Here is a 27,702-nt window from a genome sequence, read left to right as displayed (position 1 = left end):
AAAGCAATCTGTGTCCAAATAAATTATTTGTATTACTTGTACTGCATGTTTCATGTACTTTGTTTAGTGTAATAGAAAAAAGTAAGGAAAGGATAGTTGTTCATTCGGAATCACTGCATTAGACTCTGCACCTTAAGACAGAACATATCGTAGGTCTCACAGGCTTGCTGCTAGATTGAAAGTATATGTACAGTTATTTCAATCTAGGAGTAATTTATTGTGGTTGTTGGTGGCATAGCTTACCACCCACTTTAAGATAAATGCAATAATTCTAATGTGTTTTTACAAATTTAAGCAAGTTTACTTTCAAAGTACCATAATAATTACTGTGTACACAACCTACAAATGCAGAATTACATTAATACATTCTGTCATCTTAAAATGTCTTTAAAATGATATCTCAAAGTTCATGTCAACCACTGACATGTAATACGAAATAATGTAAAGTTTCAGAATTAAAGTAGGTAATATTAAGGTATTGACATCATTATTATCTTTAATTGAATGCAAATCCATTAATCCATTCAGAATTTTCTCAAAACACAAAGGAATGTTGCACACACTCATACCTAAACTGTACCTAAACCAGGCATTAGCAAAGTGCAAATGGTGGCAAACTACATACAAGTCATACAAAAATATCAAAGGAAATATCAAGGAAAAATCAAGGAAAAACTATTCAAAATCAAAAATTTCTGCCTCTTTCTCTTTCCAGAAAGAAAAACTACGATCAATGTATCTGCAAATTTCTTCATTGCTGAAGCTGGAGATGTCTACCCCACTCTGCAACTGTTCATCAGGGGTAGGAGTCTGAACAATAACCTTGGGTACTTGTCTTATCTCCAGTGGAGAAGGCTCTGGCAGAGGTTGGGCCTGGCTGTTCCCAAAGAACTTCAGTTTGATGTCCTCAAAGCCGTCTGTCCATTCCCTGTTCCCCGCCTCAATGTTCTGGAGGACGGCTTTGTGGAAATCCCGGACTGTTTCCCAGGTGAAGCGGCCCACGTGGTCAAAAACCTCGAAGCACAGGAGGTGGCGCATCTTCCTTTCGTCCGGTGACAGGTCGAGCTCCAGGATGTGGAAGTAGCCCAGCATGAAGAGGTCGAGGGTCAGGCTGTCGTAGTCTACGGTCGCTCCGTCCACACGAGGTAAGAACTGCTCTGGAGAGTACGTGACTTGCTGCCGATGCAGGCGGCGGATCTGCCGAGAGGGCACGCTGGAGATCATGTTCCTCCAGTTCCCCATCATTCTGTCGACGGCGCTTCTCTGCTTGAAGAAGTGGCTCAAGGAGCCATTCTTCATAGTCGTCTTGGACCGGGCCTGCGTGGCCTCGCTGCTACTGGGGTTCTCAGCCGTTTCCTGCCCGTCCAAACTCTGTTTCCTTTCAGCATCCTTGACTTTGACGGTCAAAGCATAGGCGGTTTTCTTCCAGTGACCCAAGAATAAGACGACGATGCGCTCTTTGCGCAAGCTGGTGGTTTCCATGACGTTGGGAGTAGCCTCGTCGCAGTCTATACGCGGGTCACTGTCGTCGACGGCTCCGGGGGTCGCCGCCGTCCTGTCCTCAGCAGGGTCCTCCTGCACGTATGACACGAGCGAGGCGTCGCCGGCTTCGTCTGACGAGAACGAATTCTGACTCTCAAAGTTTGACTTCAAATTTCGGACCGAAACCCCGAATTGCTGAATCTCGTTTTCGATTTTCTCTCTTCTTCCTCTAGAGGAATTCTGCCTTTCCGGCACCTGGGAGAAGACGGACACGAGTTCAGTGTTGGGCATTTTACAGTAGGGATGGTCGGACAGGTTAGCCATGAGCAGGGACATGCTCTTCACAATTCCAGAGATGCGATTACACCACACTGGTAGAGGGGCTTGGCCATCTGTGCTGGGCTTCCTGAACTGTGTGTTGGCACTGATATTGACAATGGGAGCTGGGAGGATGGTCCTCAGTTCTTCAGCAAGTCGGGCTAATTCCATCTCGTAGCCTTCAGACTGCTTCTGCATGGATACGTTTTCAATTTGTTTCTCCAGATGGATGAGATCATTCTCTGTCAAAAGCTCCCCCAAAGGACCAAGGATGGCATTGTGAATATGGGAGTATCTCCAACTGTCCATCTTCCCATTGTCCTGGTTATAAAATAAATTGAAAGCGCTGTTATTTGACATTGATGGACATTTCAATGGCATGAAGCCTCTGTAGTCAAGATATTGCTGTCAGAACTGCTCCTGCTTACAGAATGTATGATTAAATGTGTCAAATGATCAAACTTTTCTGACATCGGTGGCAGCAGTAAATATTACGCCACAGATGACTTGATAAGATGACATACTGTATTATGAATGTTTTATGTTGCTCGAGTTATGAGCAGTAAAGTGGGTGTAGACATCATCAGTTTAATTCAAAACAGTTGTTTATTGCTTTTTTCTAAAAAGAAAATCATCAAAAATGATTGTGCTCTTTTAAAATTGTGGCGTATTATTATGTAATGGCTTTTGCCTACAATTATATTAACAAGCAGCATGTGATCGCTCAAATTCCATCCTTGACAAAGTTTTATTTCCTAAGAGTGCCTATTTCTATTAAATGAATTGTTGTATTATGTTTTCAGTTTATGTTTAAAGCAGAAATGCCTGCTTTGGGAAACCAGTGTAAACATGAGAATTTAAGCTCATGAGTCGTGACCTCTTATTCTCTTCACTTGATACATAATCTCTCACAGAATACACTTATCGTAAACAGCATTTACTGAACATGTTGTATTTGCATGCCAAAGAAGGATAGTGTCATTCCAGTTAGTAATCCAAAAGCACAGTCACTAATTTGCCAAAATAAAAAATAAAAAACCTTTAAACCTTTCTCAGCTTTTGGGCTACTAATCGTTTATGACAATTAAAAAAGATTTAACCTGTCAGCACAGCACAACTGATTAACTTAATCTGGCATTGCTTTCTATGTTAGTTTTGGACACCAAACACTGCAGAGGTGGCTGAGTGTTGCTACCAAAGGAAAAACATGTTTTTCTGTAGCTAAAGATTAAATGCAGCCAGTCAGTTGTTCAAGCCCTTTGTTAAACATTTTATTATTCATTAATGTTGTGGGGTAGGACTGGTATGGTATGGGTAATGTACAGATAGATCGCATGAAAGTGCTGATGCTATCAACAGAGCAGGAATAGTGACCAGTACAAATGGTGACTGCCTTAGCAGCAGGTCTACAACAAAGCAATTTCAGCAACAAAGACCAATAATATCAAATAATGTATGAAAATAATACTTTTTCACATTTTCCACATGAATTTTGAAGTTGTTTAGCATTTCCTAGATCTGTGACCCCATTGCAGGAAACTGATTTATGTATTGATGAAGATGCATACTTGCTATTGAGTAACCATGAATAGTTAAGAAAACTGACTATCAGATCAGAGCATGTGAGACAATCGGATATTCAGGGGTATATATTTTTGAATTAATGGTGTAAGAACCACTTAAGGGTGGACTGGTGACTGGCTTCTAAAATGGTTTTTTAGTGTACCTTTCTCCTCTGGTTCTCTTCGTCCTGTAACCGAGCTTGCAGCTGGCGCACCATGACCTGCCGTTTCCACTCTGCTATGGGCCGGCCCTTCTCATCTTGGGTGGGCACCAAGTAATCAATATCAGAAAGGTTTGCCTCCTCAGTGGGCAGCACCACCATCTTGTCTGCTTTCTGAACAGGGATGAAATTAAAGGGACAATAGGTAAGATTATAGTGTTAAAACATGGTTACAAGACCCTTCCTATCATAGAAAAAGGCACGCTGACATTTGACTCAGCCTCTACCTGTGTTTATAGTCCTTAAATTCGGGTTTCAAAATATACAGTTGACGGCCCGACACTCAACACAAAAACATTGTATAACTGCACAATAATTCAAGCTCAAGTTGAAAATTGGTTCTAATTGCCACAGCCAATGGCATTTCAACGTCAGCACGTTTACAGAGAAGGCAGAGGGATAAACAGCTATTCCTCGCTTGACTGCTATTATACCTTTAATAACAACAAAAGCAAATTAGCTTCTGCAGATACCATATACATAAGTATAGCATTCTATTCACAGACAGAGATTTACTATTCTACAATTCCAACACCAAATCTCTAAACAGCAAGTTCCAGGAATGAAAAGGCTTACATTTTTCCCAGTGAAGACTGCTGTGATCCCTGCTTGTTTCAAAGACTTAAAGGACTTAATTTCACTGAAGAGGTTTTTCTCGCCCCCAGCAATCTTGGTCAACTTCACAGAATGCAAAGCTGAAATATTTAGAACCAAGGTGATTCTTTTTTACATATCCTTTCAGTAAAGAACATAATATTAAATAATGTTTTACTGAATCATTACTACCATCACAAACAAAAAGCAAGTTATAGAATGTGATGTTGTAAAAAAAATGTTTTATTAACTAAGCTTCAGAGGAACACAATAAAGGACACGTTTATTCAGGATAGTTACAGTACTACTACTACTCCTACTACTACAACTAATAATAATAATAATAATAATAATAATAATAATAAATAACTTTAATTGTTTAATTAAATAACATTCATGGTACATAAAATAATTTACAAGTAAACACACATATATATATATATATATATAATAGTAATACAGTACATAGTAGATCATTATATCAGGTTTAAATACATTGAAAAAAAATAGGAAAATTTACTAGAAATTCAGAGCCGTAGCCATGTCTGCCTTTCCCCTATAGTTTCATATTTCTGGCTGGGACAGTGAGGGGTCTTTGTTGGGGAAGGTACAGTATGAGTTTTGCAATGTATTTTGGGGCCAGACCAAGTTTTGCCTTAAAAGTGATGAGTAAAGTTAAAAAATCGATTAAAAAGTACACTACCTTTGTTATTCCCACTAGAGGAGGCCATGACAGCGCTGACAGTTGAATTCTTAGGGGGGTCGCTTAGCAGGGGCACTGCTTCAGTCACTGCCTGCAGGGGGACAAAATGGCTGACATGAGACCGGAACCATGGAACAGCTAGAGAACAGTTGCCAGAAAACCCTTCAGGTTTGTACTACCAAATACGAAAACCCCAACGGTCACCTTCCCACTGATGCTGCTGCAGGACTCGGTGCAAGGCTCAGTCAAGCGACGGTAGTAGTCGGTGGAACTAGGTTGCCAGGATGACTCTCTCTGCTTTCCTTCGTCAGTGTCGGTCTCTGCAAGGGACCTATCTGCTGTAGAGGGCTGGGAAAAAGAATATGGAAGCTCCTTTACATCTACCACTACCAGGAAGCAACCAGTCATACAGAGGGGTTGAGGAATCTCTCTAAAACACCATGGTTCAACCACCATGGTTTTACACTCGCTTGATTAGGTAGACCTGTATACCAGCTTGTCAATGCAAATATTTAATCAGCCAATCATGTGGCAGCAACTAAATGCATAAAAGCATGCAGACATGGTCAAGAGGTTCAGTTGTTTTTCAGACCAAATGTTCAAATGGGGAAGAAATGTGTTCTAAGTGACTTTGATCATGGAATGATTGTTGGTCCCAGACAGGGTGGTTTGAATATTTCAAAAACCGCTGATCTCCTGGGATTTTCACACACAAGAGTTTGCAGAGAATGGTGCAAAAAACAAAAAGCATCCAGTGAGCAGCAGTTCTGTGGGCAGAAACACATCGCCAATGAGAGCGGTCAGAGGAGAAGGGCCAGACTGGTCAAAGCTGACAGGAAGGTGACACTAATGCAAATAACCACACATTACAACAGTGATAGGCAGAAGAGCATCTCTGAACACAGAATGTGTCAAACTTCTTAAATGGAGGCAACAGCAGCAGAAGATCAGTCTAAAAAATAAGTGTAATAAATACCTAATAAAGTGCTCACTGAGTGTATAGAAAGGTAAGTGATGTAATGGAGACAATGGAGAACACTGAATGTATAAGCAATATTTCCACGTGGCAGAACAGCAAGAGATACAGTATGGAAACACTTAGATCCTTTAATGAAGACACGTAATGGCCTAGAGGATTTCATGTAGAATGCGTATCAAATTTGGCTCTTCAAGGAAACCAGTAAAAAAAAACAGCAACATCAAAGGAATCAGCGATACGTTACAGCGTACTGCTGTGCTTTGTTTCAGTGAGGTGGTCTCCGTTTCCTTTAACACAGGACTTTGATGTCGAGCAGTATGGAGTATGTTGTGACACAGTTCTGGTAGTGGAGCAAACTTCCCAGAAGTTGTGTAATGCATAAAAATCGACAAACAAGAAGAAACGCCTTCTTTTCGGAAAACCTCTCATAGCAGTCACTGGTCTCACAGTGCCCTTGCGTCTGCTTTTTGGTGTTTAATTAAATACAGCAGTCCTGGGGCATCTGGATTTAATCAGCACCTCAATAAGCACACAATTGGTACTTGGGTCCACTGCATCACCTCCAAGCCCCTCACACATTGGCTTTGGATGGAAGAGCAGTCGTTTGGCAATTGGAAGGTTGCCGGTTCGATCCAACCCTGGGTGTGTCGAAGTGTCACCGAGCAAGACACCTAACCCACAAATGCTCCTGATGAGCTGGTTGGTGCCTTGCATTGCCGCCGATTGCCATTGGTGCATGAGTGTGTGTGTGAATGGGTGAATGAGAAGCATCAATTGTAGAGAGCTTTGGATAAAGGTGCTATATAAATGCTGACCATTTACCATGTACCATTCGCACAAAAAAACTACACTAACTTGTCCTCCAGGTGGCGCCTGTGAGTAAGGAGACGCACAGTCACCAGAGAGCATGACTTTAAACAAATTGGTTTAAAAGCAATCAGTTTAAAAGGCCATGCTGGAAGCAGGAAGTAGGCGCGCGAGAACACAAAAAAAGAAATGCGAAGACGAGACTAACCATTTCAAAATTGCTTTCAGAGAATACTCCTCGGCTTACACTAACGAGGCAGGAGTGAGTAACAAGTAAAATGCAGTAATCTGATAGGAGGTATGAGACAGCATTAGCCAAAAACTGGAGCGATCAAAGTGCAAAGTGTGCCAATTATTCTTCCAGACCAGCGTAAGAGTCCGAATACTAGCAATGAAGTGAAACAATTTGGTACATTTCGAGACACATTCACAACATTTACATGAGCAAACATGAATATTGTGAAAAAAGCAGAAATTACCTTCAGCTTTAGTATAATTGTGGAATTTCAGAGGAAGGTGGAGTATCCTTGTTACTTAAAAACTGAAAAAAAGGAGCTGGAGTCCAATTTGAATCTGCACTGGAAGTGGCGACGAGTCCATTAATTATGATCTGACCATCCATAACAGTTTCTTGAACCAAAATTCCTTTGCCACATCATACCAGTTTCCTCCTTCCTGGTCCTATTTTGACTTCCCCAAAAAAGATGTAATCTCTAGATTATTGGATAGCACGTTCTCCTTATGGTCTGTCCCTCTCTGCTCTTCAGCTTGAGGCCACAAGTATTATAACTTCAGGAAGTTCCTGCCCTTACGAGTTGTCGCATGCCAGGCTCATCTGTCAGACTCTAGATATCCTACAGTGAACGCAAAACCATGGTCTGATCTTCAAGGCAAAATAACTAAACAAGCAAAATCACATTGCGAATACACGTTTCTGTAAGTCCATGGTGTGGTATGATTCACCAGCTGACCCATCATGTTGTCTTATCCACAAGTAATTCTCAGCAGCAGTCCAGTGAGCTGAGCAACCAACACTCCCGTCCATGGGAGAACAGGCATTGAATACCTCATTTATACTGACGAGCTTTCGCATCATCGCAAAGTGCTCCAGAGGAGCCACGCCCACCACACAGGTGTCAATCTGATGACCTGCTATCTACTTTACCCGCTATTGTTCATTAACAATACAAAGATCTCATCAATCACACATGAGTATGGCGGGCAATGGTACAGAAAACATGACTGCTAATGTTAGTAAGTACCTGTGTATGTAATGCACGGGCTGTATAGTGTGAACATTACATTCCCACATTTAACTGCATACATTTACATGAATTCAAAAAAGCTCATCCTGCACATGTATGCAAGTATTTCACCATAGAAACATTAGTTTGTCTTTGTATAACCGTAATGTTGAACAATAAGGCATTCCATTGTAGATGCACAGCTAGAAGTAGAAATTATATATAGAAAAAATATTTGTTACATAGTACCGTTACTGATTTGGACAACACTGGATGCAAATAAATATTTTTCCTCAACAGGTAAACTCCATCAGGCTGTGCAGTGTGACAGCACGAATGTGAGATGTACTAGCTTCATAAAATGATTGGCTAAAGCAGTCTCATCACAATTTGCATGACTTCCAAATCACTGCCTCTTACACCATTTCCATGAACCATCAGCAATAACCTGGATAAACATCTTCAAAAACCAACAAGCTTCAAACAATATCAAGGTCTAAACATTTTTTACATAATCTTGGAAAAAAACTAAACGCTACTTACGATTTTCAACAGCACCGATGTGCGAGCTCTTCAGTTGAGAGTCGTCTCTGAAGAAGCTGACGCGTAACCAACATGTAAAGCTCAAACTGCCATTTGTTTAACACCATCCTCAACATCCCAGCCAGTGGCCAAAGTCCAAGCACCAGCAGGCAATAAACAATAAACTCCAATTGGAGGATGCTGTAAATAATTAAGATGGTGGATTGGATGGCCAGTAATAGCAGGAAGAGGCCGATGGCAACCTGTGTGTAAGTGCAGGAAGAAACGGTGTACCAAAGAAGGCCTGACAAACCAGATAGAAAGCAGGCATTGTATCCCGTTTGCTTCAGTGCTTTTCCATTCTTTGGTATCAAGCTAAGCGGCGGGGCTAAGGTAACAGAGATTTTGCCCTGCTATCCACCTGTAATCATGAGGCATACAGGCCGGGCAAAGGCGGAAATTGATCCATCCAGTGAAGCGTCAGAGGCCCAACAAAAGGAGAGGAGAAAATGCTGCTGGCTGAACTAAGTGAAGCGATTTCCCGCCTTGACCAGGTGTACGCTGCTTCTGCATGGACCCGGTCATTTTTGTGCAGATGGACGCCCTTCGATTCTGATACACCCTACCTCCTCAATGCCGTCTACCATTTTCTAAGGCCATAAGTAGCTCACACCAATGTTGTGATAGATTCTTTTCATCTAACCAGTATTTTCACTGTAAAAAAAAGCCTTGTCTCTGTCTTGGAATGGGACTTATTGTTTTTTTTTTTCTTTCTCTCAAGTAGGAAATATTAACTTATTTTAAATTGCCTTTTGCTTGACAAGTCTTACCCTTCATTGGCACCTTTTCGTAATTTTTAGGATTTTAAGTCAAAATATAAGACTAAAACTTGTTAAGATTGAATTATTTTTTGGAAAGGCTTTCCTCAGTGAATACCACTTACATTCCACAAAACTATGGCAAGTCCCAAAGACAAAATCATACTTTTGAAGGTCTAAACAGGGTGAAAGAGCAGATCAAGGTCTGATTTCAGGACTCCATCTGTCCAGCTGTACTTTATTTAATTATCTTCTTGCAAATGTCTTGTTCTCTGTGGTGCAACTTCCAATATGATATCCACACCACTGAATGCAATCCCATTGTTATCTTCATTGTAACAATCGCTTTTCAGGAGTGGCATCACCATGAGAAAACATTAAGCTATTACCCTGAAACCAGAGTGTGTCTTACTGTTTGGGAAACATAAGTCTCTGGTTGAATCTACTGTGGCCACTCACTCCTTTTTCCAAGAGCACACCCTAACATGTAGATTTATTGCAGATTTTAAATTTTCAATGCATTAGCTTTAGCCAACTGGCGTATGATAATATCTGTTGCATTCGAAATTGCTGGCTCGCCACATGCAACGTGGTTTCAGGTTAATGTAAACTTGTGACTTCAATTTTGATCCGCAGTCAGTAATGGAACATAGACATTTAAAAGGAAAGTTCTCATACAATACATCACAGTACAATGCTCAGTACTCATCTGTATGGAGCAAATTCACCAGTCTTTTGAATAAACATACTTTACTCTAGAACTACAGTTTTCACAGATGTGAAAGTTGGGCGAAGTGACAAATACCAAATGGAAACAAATCTGTCACATGATTTTCCAACCATATTGTGTTTAAAGAAATGTCTGCTCCTTACACCTTAAAGCTGTTACTGTGCAAAGTTATAAAACAAAACAATTCTAGTATAATTGATATAACTTAATCCCATAGTACCACATAACTAACTATACCACTGTGCTATGCATTTACAAAAAGGATTTGCATGCCCTCTTGTCATATGTTCTTAAGAAATCAATATACCGATGGTTCCAAAATGTAATTTACAATTGTTCACACCCATGCGAAAAAATTGTACACAGCATACTTGATATAATCTTTTATCACACTTCAAGTATACTTCTAAAGTACAAAACAGCAAACTTCACCATAATAATTATTTCACATGGGTGGTCAGACCTATGCGATTTCTGTTTCACAGTCATTTTCTTTCCAGTACAGTCCAGTAATAACCAGATTACAAGTAATTTACCATGTTATCAATATAACAGCTTAGTGTAAACAAATGCAGTTTCAATCTGACCTTTAGTACCCTCTAGTGGTTATACCAATGCACATTTACTACATGTTGTTGCACAAAATGTGTTCACAAAGGATATCTGTCTTCTCCCCTTCAGGACTACTATTTAGTTTGTGCATTGTTCACTTAATCTTGTTTAGAATCATTTCCAAATGGAAATTTAAAACAGAATTAAGTCATGTTTCCATAGGCTCTTAGTAGTCCTATTGGGACATTTCAGGAGGAATATGAATATAAACCACGGGCTATAAATCTATGAGGGCCCCAGAAAGTGGCTCGCAGCTTTCAGATATTTGAATCTTGTTTTTACTAATAGCCAGTGGGAGTCATCGATGCACACGCTGCACAATAAACTGCCCGCAAAAGCTTGTTTATTTGATTGCAGCTGCCTTTCCAAGAACTGCTGACTGCCCTGCATCATTGTGACCTCTTTGGGATCAAACATGAGGAATGGCCTAGCACGCAACACACTGGCAGCTGTCCAACACAATCCAGTAAAGGCCACATGAGGAAATGAGGAGATTTGACCGACACATAAGAAAGGAATTAACACAGACAGCGGCATCGTGGCTTGCAGATGAATGTCAGGAAGAGAAACATAATTAACACAGATGTACACTGCTTCTACCAGATACACACTCAGTGAGCACTTTATTAGGTGCTTTTTTTATTTCTACAAACCACCCTGTCTGCCACCAACAATCATTCCACAGTCAAAGTCACTTCGATCATATTTTTTCCCCATTCTGATGGTTGATGTGAACATTAACTGAAGCTCCTCACCCGTATTGGCTGATTAGATAATCACAAGTAGGTGTAATGAAGTAAAAATATTCCTAAAAAAATGATCGCAAATGGAAAGAATGTTTCACCTTAATGAAAGTGTTGTTTGCAGAGGACCAATCCTGAATTTAGGTTTAAAAAAAATTTTTTTAAGTCAGATATACCAAAAAGTACTCAAGTTAACAAAACTGAAAGGCTCTGGTCATTAACCATAGGGCTTTAGCCTTTATTAATGTGCCGTTGACTGGGACTGCCAGAGACAAAAGCCTACAGTATATACAGGGCTGCAAGGTGACTCATAAAGTCTCTACGAGCAGAGAATGAACCCTATATTCTGAAGTTATTGCCAGTTTGAGTCTAGGAGTCATTACTGCAGGTGATTATGACCAGGAGTCTGCAGCGGTGGAGAACAACTGGCATTCAACCCAGGCAGAGCTAGCTTAAGTCAGCCAGGGTTCCTTGGGTGCCTGCTGTATGAAGTGGTACATACTGTGGCGACTGACTGGATAGCTACAGGCACACTTCTCCTCCTATGTGTCTGTGTCTCTGTGTCTCTGTATCATCACTGGCTCATGGGGAGGAATACAGGAGAGAATTTGCTTCAGCCACAGTGCATGAAGCAAGAAGGTACTGCTGTAGCTCTTGGTTGCTCCTGAGAGAAAAATAGTCTCCATGTCATTTATCACATAGGAAAATGAACCCTTTCAGTCTCAAGAGTGTCATATGGCACCCAAGTGTAACTACCGTAAAATCCCAAGAGTGCCATATGGCACTCTCGATCCAATACATTTTCAACCAATCATTTTCAAATGATTGGTTTGAGCCCCTATTAAAACTCCACTAAATCTTCTCAACTTTCTCAATTTGCCAAAATCTCTCAGGATTTGTGTGGAGCCACTTCATATTGGGCTTGGGATTGAAAGGGTTAACAACGGGTAACCCTTTCAGTCCCAAGGGGTAAGGCCAGGTCAATTAACCACACTTTTGGACCACATGGTCAAGGGTTTTCATTAGATTTGGGATGCTGATTTGGCCTTATAAGGAACCCCTGTAACTGAAATTATACTTGTCTCAGATCAATATTGTGGGAGATTTGGGCCAAGGAAGGTTGCACTGATAAGCGTTAGTCCATGACTTTGACTCTTCATTATTATTGGTCAGAGAGAAATGGTTCTTACATCAATTTCAACTTTGATTATCAATCTTTTACATATATACTACATTTACACCAAAATGAAAGGTAACAAAGTCATGAATGATTATAATCTTGAAGTATCACATTCGAAATATGAAATGTGCAGGGATCATCAACTCTGGCCATTGAATCCAAATCCAGCCCTGGTTTTACTTTTTCTCCCACATAATTAGTGCTACTGATTGGTCAGACTTAATCTTGTTTAGAATCATTTCCAAATGGAAATTTAAAACAGAATTAAGTCATGTTTCCATAGGCTCTTAGTAGTCCTATTGGGACATTTCAGGAGGAATATGAATATAAACCACGGGCTATAAATCTATGAGGGCCCCAGAAAGTGGCTCGCAGCTTTCAGATATTTGAATCTTGTTTTTACTAATAGCCAGTGGGAGTCATCGATGCACACGCTGCACAATAAACTGCCCGCAAAAGCTTGTTTATTTGATTGCAGCTGCCTTTCCAAGAACTGCTGACTGCCCTGCATCATTGTGACCTCTTTGGGATCAAACATGAGGAATGGCCTAGCACGCAACACACTGGCAGCTGTCCAACACAATCCAGTAAAGGCCACATGAGGAAATGAGGAGATTTGACCGACACATAAGAAAGGAATTAACACAGACAGCGGCATCGTGGCTTGCAGATGAATGTCAGGAAGAGAAACATAATTAACACAGATGTACACTGCTTCTACCAGATACACACTCAGTGAGCACTTTATTAGGTGCTTTTTTTATTTCTACAAACCACCCTGTCTGCCACCAACAATCATTCCACAGTCAAAGTCACTTCGATCATATTTTTTCCCCATTCTGATGGTTGATGTGAACATTAACTGAAGCTCCTCACCCGTATTGGCTGATTAGATAATCACAAGTAGGTGTAATGAAGTAAAAATATTCCTAAAAAAATGATCGCAAATGGAAAGAATGTTTCACCTTAATGAAAGTGTTGTTTGCAGAGGACCAATCCTGAATTTAGGTTTAAAAAAAATTTTTTTAAGTCAGATATACCAAAAAGTACTCAAGTTAACAAAACTGAAAGGCTCTGGTCATTAACCATAGGGCTTTAGCCTTTATTAATGTGCCGTTGACTGGGACTGCCAGAGACAAAAGCCTACAGTATATACAGGGCTGCAAGGTGACTCATAAAGTCTCTACGAGCAGAGAATGAACCCTATATTCTGAAGTTATTGCCAGTTTGAGTCTAGGAGTCATTACTGCAGGTGATTATGACCAGGAGTCTGCAGCGGTGGAGAACAACTGGCATTCAACCCAGGCAGAGCTAGCTTAAGTCAGCCAGGGTTCCTTGGGTGCCTGCTGTATGAAGTGGTACATACTGTGGCGACTGACTGGATAGCTACAGGCACACTTCTCCTCCTATGTGTCTGTGTCTCTGTGTCTCTGTATCATCACTGGCTCATGGGGAGGAATACAGGAGAGAATTTGCTTCAGCCACAGTGCATGAAGCAAGAAGGTACTGCTGTAGCTCTTGGTTGCTCCTGAGAGAAAAATAGTCTCCATGTCATTTATCACATAGGAAAATGAACCCTTTCAGTCTCAAGAGTGTCATATGGCACCCAAGTGTAACTACCGTAAAATCCCAAGAGTGCCATATGGCACTCTCGATCCAATACATTTTCAACCAATCATTTTCAAATGATTGGTTTGAGCCCCTATTAAAACTCCACTAAATCTTCTCAACTTTCTCAATTTGCCAAAATCTCTCAGGATTTGTGTGGAGCCACTTCATATTGGGCTTGGGATTGAAAGGGTTAACAACGGGTAACCCTTTCAGTCCCAAGGGGTAAGGCCAGGTCAATTAACCACACTTTTGGACCACATGGTCAAGGGTTTTCATTAGATTTGGGATGCTGATTTGGCCTTATAAGGAACCCCTGTAACTGAAATTATACTTGTCTCAGATCAATATTGTGGGAGATTTGGGCCAAGGAAGGTTGCACTGATAAGCGTTAGTCCATGACTTTGACTCTTCATTATTATTGGTCAGAGAGAAATGGTTCTTACATCAATTTCAACTTTGATTATCAATCTTTTACATATATACTACATTTACACCAAAATGAAAGGTAACAAAGTCATGAATGATTATAATCTTGAAGTATCACATTCGAAATATGAAATGTGCAGGGATCATCAACTCTGGCCATTGAATCCAAATCCAGCCCTGGTTTTACTTTTTCTCCCACATAATTAGTGCTACTGATTGGTCAGACTGTCTACACATCTGACTCCCAGGTAAAGGGAGGGTGGAAAACCAGCAGGTCCCGGACTTATAATAATGAAAACAATTGACGTGGTGTTCTACACAGTACAGCAATATTATAAAGAATTATTAATAGAAAACTGTGTGATGCTACTTCAGATAAGTAATGATATCTCACAAATATCCAAGACCAAATTTTCTGGAGATGGGGTTAATATTATAACTTTGGTGAAAATGTAATGCATTTAAAAATATTTTTTTGAAAATCAGATTGCAAGATTTTAATCACTCATAACTCAGTTACCTTTCTTTTTGGGGTGAAAATATGCAAAAGCCCTTTCTCCATTTGTCTATAATCTATAGTAATAGGGACCGGGCAAGTCAAAGTCACAGAGTCATGCTAATTAGTACAAACTTTGTTAGCCTATATCTCCCAGATCAACAATCCGAGACAAGTGCAATTTAACCTCCAGGGGTTTCTTATAAGGCCAAATCAGCATGGAAAATCTAATTAAAATTATGATGAAAGTATTTTGAATTGACTCAGATTTACCCTAAAACTACATCTCCCATTGGCTTGGTTAACGCAACAAAACATGACACAATCAAAGGCTCACCTGGAGCCAAAACCTGCTGCTTCACCTTCTTGTTTAGATTGAACTGCCCAGTACCGACTATCAAACAGCGAAAATGTGAGGGGTGCGGGGGGGAAGAAGCCCGGAAACCAAACCCTGAGGATCTCATAACCAACCAAATCCCCAGGTGCCACTCTCTGCGCCTGGAAGGGTAACTGATAGCCCCCTCCTCGCACCAGGGAAGGACGAACTGCGGCACCCGACTCCGGCCTAGCGGCGCTAATTAACCCCTTTGTTTGCGGACGATTATTTTGAACGAGGCACCGGGGCCAAGCCTCGCTACCTTTCCATCAGCCTCTCCACATGAGTATATTATGAGCGTCGCTGCCGTGTTATTTATTCATGGCCTACTCACAAGGGTGCTTTGGTTACCGTAGCCACGCGCAAGTGCAGGCGGGGCGCGGAATACAGTCACTGAATGATGTCACCATCACGGGCGGGTCGAGAAACGCGTGTGTCAACGAGTTTGTGCGCTGTACGGGGTTCTGTCTGGAAATCGGGCTTTGACCTTCTCGATGAAAGGGATTTGTTTGTGGGCACTCCCAGAGTTTAAATTTACTGCAGTATATTTCATTCAGACTGCTGAAGTTGGCAAAAAAACTGCACTTGGGGCTGCAGGGTAGCTCATCCTGTCGATGCACTGTTCAAATGCATGGATGGGCCCCACGGTGCAGGATAGAATCCCAGCAATGGCAGTGCTGATTGTGCAGAAAGACACATAATTGGCGGAAGAGTTGGCCAGGAACCGTGTCTCGTTCCTCTCTAGTGACTCCTATTGGCAAAATGGAAAAACACGACCTACTCGCTAAAACTGCTCATGAAATGTCTTCCTCTGTACGCACATGTTACAGTTATAGACAAATTTGCGATATCTCTGATCTTTTGAGGAATTAGATCTTCAATGATTTGCCTACAAAAGAAGGAAGCACATACAGTTGTATTGAAGCTCCAGTAAACTGAGGTTCAGTACCAAGTCTGAATGGAAAAGCACCACCCAGCACTGTTTGGCGAGAGGTTTGAACTCATGATAAAGAGTTCTGGTAGTGCCAATAGCCTGGTTAATGAACACAAATAGGGACCAAAGCACTAGATAACAGGCGGCCTGTAGCATAGTGGTAAAGGTACATGACTGGGACCCACAAGGTCAGTGGTTCGATCCCCAGTGTAGCCACAATAAGATCCGCACAGCCGTTGGGCCCTGCATTGCTCCAGTGGAGGATTGTCTCCTGCTTAGTCTAATCAACTGTACGTCACTCTAGATAAGAGCATCTGCCAAATGCCATTAATGTAATGTAATGTAATGAGAAGTTCAGGTAGACTTGACTCTCTGAGAGCCTGCAGTGCAACAGCTCATTCCACCGCCTGATATAATCTAGCGCAGGATGACTTACTCTAGCTTCAAAAAGTAACCACAAAAGACCGCTAATCCCTCCTCCATTCTGCAGAGTGGAAGGAAAGAGTGGAAAGAGAGTGGCAAGCGTAGTGCAAACATGGTGTCGGCTCTAAAATATTCATCACCCAAAGCAAAGGCCATCTTACTTACCTTCCTGCTCCGCCTGCCACATCAGGAAAGACAAAGGTGTTAATCTCTGAATGCTCTGCAGGTTACTGAGTCATCCTCCCAAACTAAGAGTACCTATCACCACTCTCTCTTAGTTGCTTCCGTCTCATCTAAGCCTCTGTGCGATCAGGGACACTTTAATTTGAAGAGACAGTCCACAGTCCACCATATTGGCAAAGCCACAAGTGACTATTAATGAGAAAAAACAATGTTTTAAATGAAATGTTTGCATTTGCTGAAAGCCTCAAAAGACAGGAAATGAAATTGATTAGTCCTAACGGTAACATCATTTGCAGTGAGTATATTTCTGAATTTCCCACCGAATGAGTGGTCTTCTGTGGGGTTCTTTAGAATTTTAATTGAGTTATTTCTGTGCAAAAATATCTTCATGTTTCATGCTAGTTTAAGGGTATAGTGAGTTCTACCCTAAGTGTCCAATCATGTAATATCAAAGAGAATAGTTTTATTTATTTTTTTAAATCAGAAATCAGGGTGTGCTCCACAAATCAAGATGATTATGCATCACACATTCATGGTATAAAAATCAAGATACCAGCAAATGTTATACAGTCGAACAAAACGTACTATTTGTGATCCAACTCAAGGCCATGACTTCATGCTAAACACTGAATGAAGCCTCCCTCAGCCCAAAACCTGAGGTTATCGGAGTAACGCTTGACCTACATCTCTCACTTGAACACCAAATTAAAGATATGTCAAGCGTTGCCTTTTGCTACGCAGAGATATTGGCAAATTCATATTTTCAAAGGTAAAAATGTAATTCATACTTTTATGTACTCAGAGCTTAAATATCTGACTGCGGTAACACTTTAAAACCTGGAAGCCCAAAGTTTATTTTGTCAGCAATGCTCCTGACTAAAACCAAGACATTTTATCATGTAACCCGTGTTCTTGGGCTGCCAATTATGCTGCTTACATCTTGCTACTAACTGAAGAAACCGTCTCATTATGGCCACAATGAAAAGCTAAAAACCATTAGCTTTTAGGTGTAAAAATTCAGTCAGCTGTCTTTGGACCTGTTCTACCAAAATGAGCCTCTGAGCTGATGGTATGGGACCCTATTCACTGAACCTATTCACTCAAAGCCAGTCACGCAGGTGGTGGAGAGCAATGTGTGTTGCTGCTGTAACTCTATCGCTGCAACACACAGCATATCTTAGCAGATGACAGTAACAGCATCCGGCAAGTGAAGAGCATGTTATATAGTAAAATCATAGAGCTTGATGAATATATTTCATTCCCTGTGAACTGAAGCAATGCACTTAACTATAACCCTAACTACCGTAACAAACTACCCGCTCCCAATTAGCCATTTCCAGAAGCAATATCGATTGTACTGTATGAGATAACTTGTATTCAAGCAGTTATTCAAGAATGAAAGAAACACAACAGCAAAACAACATGTCCACTAATTAAGAAGTGAAAAATAGCTCTTACGCATTGTTCCACAGCCCGAATGTAGTTGGAACAGTCATAGTGCCCATTGTATTCAGCTAGGTCTGCCGCTGTGAATCCATCTCTGTCACGCGTGGTAGGATTCACCTCATTTCTCAGCAGAATTCGGCAACACTGAGGGAGTAAGGGGTCAAGGGTCATCATGCACATAAAACCAAATGTCATCAACTTTGTCTATGCACAGAGGAGGCTTTATAAGTAAGTTTTGCTTGAAATATCACTCTCACAAATTAAATTCATCCCTAACCTCGAGTTCCCCGTTTTCTGCGGCATCGTGAAGCGGAGTGCCACCCCAGTCGTCCTTAATGACCTTTGTCCCCAAGAGCAGCAACCGCTCCAGGATGCGGTAGTGCCCTCCGCTGGCAGCGAAATGCAGTGCGGTCACCCCCTCGTAGTCCTGGCATGACAGACTCATGTCTGTGAAGGAGGCCTACAAAAGGAAAAAGCGTTTGATTTTAGTGAACAGGGAAAAGAATGAATTCTTTGTATTATCTGTGTATTAGTATCAAATTATTTTGGACTGTTAATATGATGATTCTTTCAAAAAGAAAAGTTTATTTAATCCAGCTACTGATTATCATGAGGAAATTCCACATCCACAAAAACAAATGGTCATACTCCAGACAGGACTAATAAATACATGTGTTTCGAAACCTTATCATATTTCCCGTAGTGTTAGATTTTTGGAAGTATGTTTATTTTTCAGCTTTTCCAAAAAATTTTAAAGGAGATAAAAAGTCACTGTATATGCTGGTGCAGGTCATTTATTGAGGCTCACTGAGCATGTGCTCTGAATAATACTTAAATATTTTAGCTTTAGGTATTTCTAGCTCACAAAAGATTATTATACAGCATTATTTTCTCAGCAATTTTTATTTTAAACATTTTAACATCCTTTTCTGAATAATAACAAAATGTATTGTGGATAGTTCACCAGACATTATGTTTGAATATTTAACCTGATATCATATTTTATTCAAGGTGTTTAAGATATGTAGAGACACTATAACATGGTCAACATTCCCTTGATGGGGCACGTGCATGTATTTGTCCATGCATGTGGGTTTCCTGCATTCTCAAGCCTCAAAGACCCAGCCTGGTCACCAGCACAGGTAGTGAAAGAACAAACAGTGACACAAACAAGCCTGGACATGAACCTGTGGCAAGATAATGAATGATAATGACAATGAGCAACGAGCTAATTATGAGCTTGCGTCACACACTGTGCACCAGTACTGACAGCCAAGCTAATGCTAGGAGGCAAATAATCCCTTAATAGCTATATTTTATCTGAAGCTCAATTTGCAGCCATCAAGGTAAATTGAACGAGAATAGGCAATCCATTGCCATCAAGTGTTCAGAACTCCAGTGAGAGAGATTGCTGTGCTTCATCTCATTCTTCAGTGCTTTCCTAATTATCAAATTGAACTGACTGCTTGAACCGTATGATTAATGAGCTTGTCTCTCTTGAGATGCCAGGAGCTGCGCAGAGACATTCAAGACAGGCAGGTCAGAAGTGAAACTGCTTTGAAAGACGCAATATCTCACCAGCTCATTCAAAAATAGGTTAAGGAATGGGAAAACGTTTTTTTACATGAAATGTCAGATATCCTACAAACAGTACATGGCTAATTAATAAGAACATTAGCAATCCCAGGTTTACTCAGAGAGCCATTGTGACATCATCAGGCCCATTTCAAATGTACTCCAAGTCAAATTGTATAATCAGTATCATATGTCAGGTCAGTATCCAACATGTAATCACGGTTATGTGCAAAGTTAAGAAATGACTAAAAGAGAAAAAAGATGAAAAGCAGACAAGTTGTATGACTCAAATTCAAAGGTATTACTAGTCAGTCGGCAGCTATCCCAATCAAAGAAATGAGTGATGGAACTACAGTTAGCAAGTTATTTTCACAAGTGCTGTACGACAAACATTATATAATATTATATGCACTCTATTCTTCAAAAAACAAAGCTTTTCTATTAATCAAGACAAATATCAGTTTTTCTAACAGCTGTTGCTAACGTTGTTTACCATCAAAATACATTCAGTTGAATTTCAATCTATGTATTCCTGTTGCTGATGTAACAACATGATGTCATGATGCATTCCGATCAAGATGCACACTTGATCACTTTTAAGTTCTACACAGCAGGATCACTTACAACAAGTAACATTCTATCCTGCTCAGTATCTTTCCTCTAGGAACAGTTGGCCAGGATCAAATTACAGACGCACAAGGGAACTGAACAGAACCAAATGCTTTGGATGCAAGCAATCCTGATTAAAAGTGAGCACCTGTGTAGTTGGTGATAATGATAGTGCAAACACATCAGCAATGATTGGATGGTGTAATAGGAGACGTGTCATTGAAAATATTCAGTCCTGTGCTGGTTTGGTGTCGAACAAGTTGCTTTAACGTACTCTTTTCATTTCTAGACCATATTTGTTGTTTGGACACTCGCAGATACTGTATGAAGAAAAAGCACCCAATCTACCCTTTATTTAGATATCAATGAAAAGTGATTTATTTCAGTTTAATGCTTGCCTTTCAGAGCTGGATCTTCATAAAGCATTCCTGCACATGCTGTTTAGGGTTTCTTTAGGGCTGCTTAGTGTTTCTTTAGGGCTGCTTCGGGTTTCTTTAAGGCAGCACTGCTCAACTCCACATTCTGCGGCCCGCAGTGTCTGCAGGTATTTGCTTCAGGTGGTGTAGTACAACCAATTTGCACTACACCACCTGATTTCACTAATTATCGCATTATTTGATCCAAGCAGTTGAGTACGGCTGATTTAGGGGTTCAGATGACTGCGGTCGAGCATCATAAGTGCATGAATTAAACTTAATAGAAGTGGAGAAGATGTATTGTCTGTTCTTATATACAATTCTGAAACCAAACTTTCACCCCACCCACAGGTAATATATCCCTCTAAACCAAGGGATGAATAGCGTGAACGGCGACGGCGACGGCGCCCTCACCAGCCAGACGACCAGGTCGTGGTGGCCCCTGTGTGCAGCCGCGTGCAGGCCGTTCATTCCGTCGTGGGCCGTCAGGTGGACGTCCGCCCGGCAGTCCTTCACCAGGTACACCACCACATGCAGGTGGCCTTCCTGGCAGGCCAGGTAGAGCAGGGTGGCACCTGTACTCGTCTGCCGATTCACACACCTGGAGGAGATGTAGCACATGGATGTCCCAACCAGAGAAGGGAAATGTCCTCCCCAGTGTTTTGTTCCAATCTCCTGGATTTGCTAATTAACACAATTCCTTTGTAGATGTAGAATTAGTGAAGTGGTCAATGGGTAGAAGTAACGTATGGCAGGACTTCTACTTTCTGATCCTTGGACTTTTTTTAGAATTTTGTTTTGTATGCACTAGGCTAAAAGGTACAATAGGTAATTTCGGACTTCTAACGGTAAAGGACTTGCAGCAACAAACACCCTCAAACCACAACACTGTTTATCCCTCCCTCTGTGAACACGCTGATGTTGAAATCTTACCTATTTTACCTTTAACAGAGCCTACAACTACCCCTACTCTCATTAGTCTATTTCACTAAATGTTACCACATCATGGTGTGCACATACTCAAAACTCAGTTATCTAAAGTGTACATATTATATGAAGGTTGGATAGCTACTTCAGAGGAGAGCCAAAGGAAAACAACCCCTATGCTATGGCAATTAAGGGAAACTAATTAAGATATTACATTCAGTGTCTTTCATCAGGGTTCGTGTAATTTCCTCATCGAGTTGCTCTTCTTTCCAGAGCAGACTACCTTGTTTAGGCTGGTCTTGATGATGATGGGGTGAATCAGCACCTTGCGTTCTAAAAGCTATTAATAAATCCTATTTGTATTCGTTACGCTGGTTTATTTTAATTTTGGGTAGAGCTTTGATCCTGCAGCTCCTTTGTCTCCCTGTGAAACGCACCCCTTCCCGTATTCAGTCAGTCCAAACCCAGATACCCAATCTGCCTCATTACTTCAGACACTGCCATTGAATCTCCACTCGGGTGAAAGCAGAGCCCTATCTGCTGTATTTTACCTTCTCAGTCTGCCTCTTGTACGAAATGGCAAAGAGCTAAAACAGGTTCAGTCTCAACTGAGTTGTACACGTGCATCTGTGTGCCAACATGGCTTATTCAGGTTCATTGTCATTTCCCTATATCCAGAGTCAATGTCCAGAGCTACTTGAAAAATGCATACAAAGAGGTTAGACAAAGAACAGAAACGATACCCATTGCCACAACTGAGAGTATGTGTCATTACATAAGCTTAGAGTATAATGGTATAACCTGGGTACTTTAGTGCAGTGGGCTGTTACAGGACAAGTGAACAGTGTAGTAGGTGTAGCCCCAACCTTTCCAAGAGGTCATTGTCCACGGTGTAGCACCAGACGTCTACACACATCACGAGAAAGCAGCCAGCGTAAGAATACAGGTATACAGATTGAACCGATAATTACGGCGACAAAGAAAAGCCATTCATGCACGTTAAGCACCGGGCGTCAGATTTCAGGCTATGAGTGGGACACGCATTAGTATGATGGGGGCTGGGTGCAGCCAAGAGCCCTACAGCAGTGCCACGCTTCATTCAACCTCCAATCATCTATTATAGACAAGACAACCAGTTGATGGGGTTGATTTACCAAATGCGAAGGCCCTTTTGTCTCCAATGAAACTGCGGTGTATCTCAAAGGACAGAGAGAAGGTGTGCCAACAATGTGATACCATTTTGAGATACCTTTTTGTCTGGATTTAACCAGTTATTTCCATCTGGTGTGCTGTCTCAGATGAACATTCTTTCTCTGAACATTTCTCAGACAATGCACTGTGAAATGGGAGTGAGAGGTCAGCCATTGATAAACGGCCATATTCATATGCGCTGGAGCAAAGTTCTGCTTTCGGACTGCTTCGGAAAGCAGAAAGGTGCCTTCATTTTATTCTCAAAACAGAGAGCAGGCTGGTGGGTCCAGGTGGGTGGCATTTTCTATCCTTGACACAGAGCCATGAAAACCAAAGTTGCTAAGTCCAATATCCAACCCAGATTTTACAGCTAAAATAGATCTGTGGAAAATGACTAGGTAATGCGCTGTAATCGCACATAAGCCAAAAACACAGCGCCATCAGCCATTTTGCCTCGGGGCCATCTCCTACGTCATGCACAAGCTAAACATGGCCTCTTTGGGAGATCTATAAGGAAAACAAAATTGCAGCTGGCAAAAGTATTGCTAAGCCAGAAAGGAGAGAGTAAGTTTTGTGATGGTGGGACTATATGGTAGGAGGTTTAGTCCTTTGTATGAGGTCCAAAAACAAGACTGACCCCTTGAAACATTAAACATCCAGAGGACATTTAGGTAAAAAAAAAGAAAAGAAGTATGTTCTGGCTTAATATCTATTAGTAGATATTCAATCTGGCCATCTCCTCCACTGTTTAACAATCAATGCAATAGAATGTTACATTACATTACATTATTGGCATTTGGCAGACGCTCTTATCCAGAGTGACATACAGTTGATTAGACTAAGCAGGAGACAATCCTCCCCTGGAGCAATGCAGGGTTAAGGACCTTGCTCAGGGGCCCAACGGCTGTGCGGATCTTATTGTGGCTATACCGGGATTAGAACCACCAACCTTGTGTGTTCCAGTCATTTACCTTAACCACTACGCTACAGGCCGTCCCATGGTCCTCCTTTTAAGTACACTAAAACATTTTTTAATCATTATTCCAAATGAAAATGTTTTGCCTTTGGGCATTCTAGGATTGCACAAGAGAGAGAGATACATTTAAAGACAGCAACAGCAAATGGCCTCTGACCGTGAACAGTACTGTTCCACTTGCCCCATGTAACCCAAGTAAGTGATACTTCTGTTACCATGGTACCCCCTGGCCTAAGCATGCAGCCCAGACCAGCACGTGGACGCCAGCCTTGTCGTCAGCCTGGCTAAGAACAGTCCTATGGATCGCCTGGCTGAACCAGGAATGGTGTATCCTGGATGTAGGTCAAACAGGGAGTCCTGTAATAGTGCTCTATAGCTAACAGCTGGGAAGTAAATAGGACCTTTCCAGGGTATTGTTGACATTGTTATTGGTATTGTATAATACACAAGCATTAATGACGAGAAGACACATATCCAAAGTGTTACAGAAATAAACGATGTTGTTTCTGCACAGGCGACCTCTACGTTGTCCATTAACATTCTTCCCCTTCATATTCTGGTGAGCTCTGTAACATGAAGCCATTATGAGATGCCCATGTACTTTAAAGTGACAGTACCCCAAAAATAGATTGTTAAAATACGTGTCTCATGACACAGCTGTAGCTTTTGAGTGTGCAGCGCCCCCTCCTCCCCCGCCTCACAGTAATGAAAGGGAGATGGCAAGCAGCACAGAAACCTGACCCGCACAGTGCATGCAGTCCTGTCAGAAGAAGAGTGCATGTGATGACAGCCTCATTCAGGGAAGCAGAAGAGGTTCATGCCTCACAGATAACTGCTGCTTCATTGTTTATCTCCAGCAATAAACAGAATGGAAAAAGCCTGGCAGGTAGTTGTCGTTCACAAATCAGTTAAAGTTCAATTTAAACTCAAGTAGCCATGCGGTTACCAAAGGTTACTAAGCCCAGAATTGCTTCAACGAGCATGAATATATTGTTGATCATTTTTCACAGCCATTAATGAAAATGAATGCCTATTTATTGCTTTATACACTCAGTGAGCACTTTATTAGGTATTTATTAGACCTATTTTTTAGACTTATGAAGTCTTCTGCTGTTGTAGCCTATCCACTAAGGGGTTTGTCACGTTGTGTGTTCAGAGATGCTCTTCTGCATACCACTGTTGTAATGTATGGTCATTCACATTACTGTCACCTTCCTGTCAGCTTGACCTCAGAACTGCTGCTCACTGGATATCTTTGTTTTCGCACCATTCTCTGCAGACCCTAGAGACTGTTATGTGTGAAAATCCCAGGAGATCAGCACTTCCTTCCCCATTCTGACATTCGGTCTGAACAACAGCTGAACCTCTTGACTACGTCTGCGTGCTTTGGTGCATTTAGTTGCTGACACATGATTGGCTGATTAATTTTTTTTATTTATTATTATACAGGCTGGTGTACAGGTCTACCTAATAAATTGCTAACTGAGTGTATAAAGGAAGGCAATTTAACTTGGATTACAGAAAAAAAGTGGCAGTATCATAAAATGTATTTAAATAAAACCAGACAAAAATAACACACCACTTGCAGTTAAGTTTACCCCATACAAAAATGTTTGGCTTGCTTGACCTAAAATACCCAACTGTGTTTGTTTCTTTTATATGTCAAGCATTAGTGATTCTGTGTAAAGAGAATATTTAGCAAGAACAAATACTTAGCATTATAATGAATGTTGAATGTAATACAGGATACAGACAGCAGCTCAACACTGTTGACCAGTGGTGTGTGTGTGTGTGTGTGTGTGTGCGTGTGTGTGAACACTCCTACCCAGGGGCCTCCTGAATCAGCAGCTTTAGGCAGGTGAGGTCACCCTTCGCTGTGGCATAGTGGGCAGGCAGCGCCCCGCAGTCCGTCTCCTCCTCGGCCCCGCCCCCGACGGACAGCAGCCACTGAAGCGCCTCCACGCAGCCGAAGCGAGCCGCCAGATGGAGCGCAGTGGCCCCCGTGTTGTCCCGGTCCTGAAGGGCGCACACAAAGGCACGCAAAGTCACACAGGGATGCAAGCAAAGCACAGCGCAGAATCGCATCTCTCCTTCGCATACACACCAGTCACATAACGTACTGGACAACACTGATGAAATCAAACTGTTTGTTCAGCTTGCAAAACAGCCCGGGAGAGCAGCTTTTTTTTTTTTTTTTTTTTACCGTGGGCGGAAATAACGTATGAAGCCTTTGAATATCTTGCACATTGATCTTGCGTGGATGATTACAACACAAGCTAAACCAATGCAGGTGTTGTTCCTACTTTTGTAAGGATCCACCGATCCCGTAATGTTATCACGTTTGGTACAGAGATTGAGGAACTGCGCTTTAACATGAAGCACATGTCCGCAAATGATACTGCTGATTGCTGAGGTTAAAGGAACTGGTTTTAATTAAAATCGTTAAGAGTTTATTTTCAAAATGTAAGGATGGTAAAAAGCTCCCCCAGTTTCAACTAAACAGTCTTTGTGGTAATACAAAAATGGGCCATCTGCAACAGATATAAAGTCAATATGGATTACTTCTTGACACAGCATGGTCCAGAATGCACTTTCTGTATATGCCAGATTATCTACAGTAATATTTAATTTGTTTAGTTAGAGCAACAGATCTACACAGGATCCATGTACATGATCAATAGCAACCATGTGTCCCACTGACATTGAGATACGACACTATATAGTGTACCTATTTAAAATATGAATCATGAGCCAGCCTAAGCAATGAAATCCCTGGCTTCAAATGTATTCTCCTAACTCAGCGGTGATGCTGTATTTGGAAGACTGTGTAAACTCACGATCGTCCGAACACCGCCATATAAGCTTGCGCGGTTTGTAGTCTCTCATTAGCAACAGCTTCCCCATCACAATGTCACAGTGGAGACGCATGTGACTTTTTATGAAAACAGAAGGAATTATACTTTAGAACATTATATGTTTAGAACAGGGTGAGTTTACTTTACACACCCATTTTAATACCCAACGCCCTCCTCCCAACACAAAGCCCCATTCAGACCCCTCCCCTGCCCCACCTCCTCCAACTCACCTTAACACTACAGCCCCCGTGTTCCACCAGCCACTGGAGCTCCCTGGTGTGCCCTATGGCGGCGGCGTCGTGGGCCGGGGTCGCCCAGTTCCGGGCCGCCGCGTTGCCGGGGAGCCCCGCCTCGGCGACCAGAAAGCGCAGGCAGTCCAGGCGGCCGCAGCGGGCGGCGTGGTGGACGGGCGTGGCCCCCTGGGCGTCGGCGATGTCGGGGCCCAGTTCTGCGGCGGCCGCCAGCTCCCTGAGGGCCGGTAGGTCCCCGTCTCGGGCCACCTGGATGGCCCGGTGCAGCACCATAGTCCTGTTTGCGTCTCTGTGCCGGAGACGGTCAGGTGCCGCGTCCCCACATACACACCCCCCCCCACCCCCCTCCCTGCCTCCACCCCTCCCCTACTCTGCCGGAAAGAGGACACCCAGGCGGCTGGTGGCCAGCTCGGCCGCGAGGGAGAAGACTGGCGGGTCAGGGCCCCGTGAGCAATAAAGGTAATGAGAGGAACCTGGAGGCGCTCACGTGCT

General features: G+C 41.9%; 1 protein-coding gene across 1 annotated transcript; it reads right to left on the bottom strand.

Annotated features, from left to right (window-relative positions):
* Positions 1-675: 675 nt before the first annotated feature.
* On the bottom strand, positions 676-27,483 carry espnla (espin like a). Its single transcript, XM_061240387.1, has 10 exons — positions 27,190-27,483; positions 25,930-26,120; positions 21,425-21,611; positions 18,688-18,870; positions 18,423-18,554; positions 5,085-5,228; positions 4,881-4,971; positions 4,160-4,278; positions 3,527-3,697; positions 676-2,121 (listed from the first exon to the last, which is right to left on the bottom strand). Exons 1-10 carry the CDS (start codon positions 27,481-27,483, stop codon positions 676-678), a joined length of 2,958 nt encoding a protein of 985 aa, XP_061096371.1.
* Between the last annotated feature and the right edge of the window lie 219 nt (positions 27,484-27,702).

Source organism: Conger conger, chromosome 4 (assembly GCF_963514075.1).
Source record: "Conger conger chromosome 4, fConCon1.1, whole genome shotgun sequence".
Classification (NCBI taxonomy): Eukaryota; Metazoa; Chordata; class Actinopteri; order Anguilliformes; family Congridae; genus Conger; species Conger conger.
Note: the sequence above shows the minus strand (reverse complement) of the source record. Positions and strands in the feature narration are given on the sequence as shown.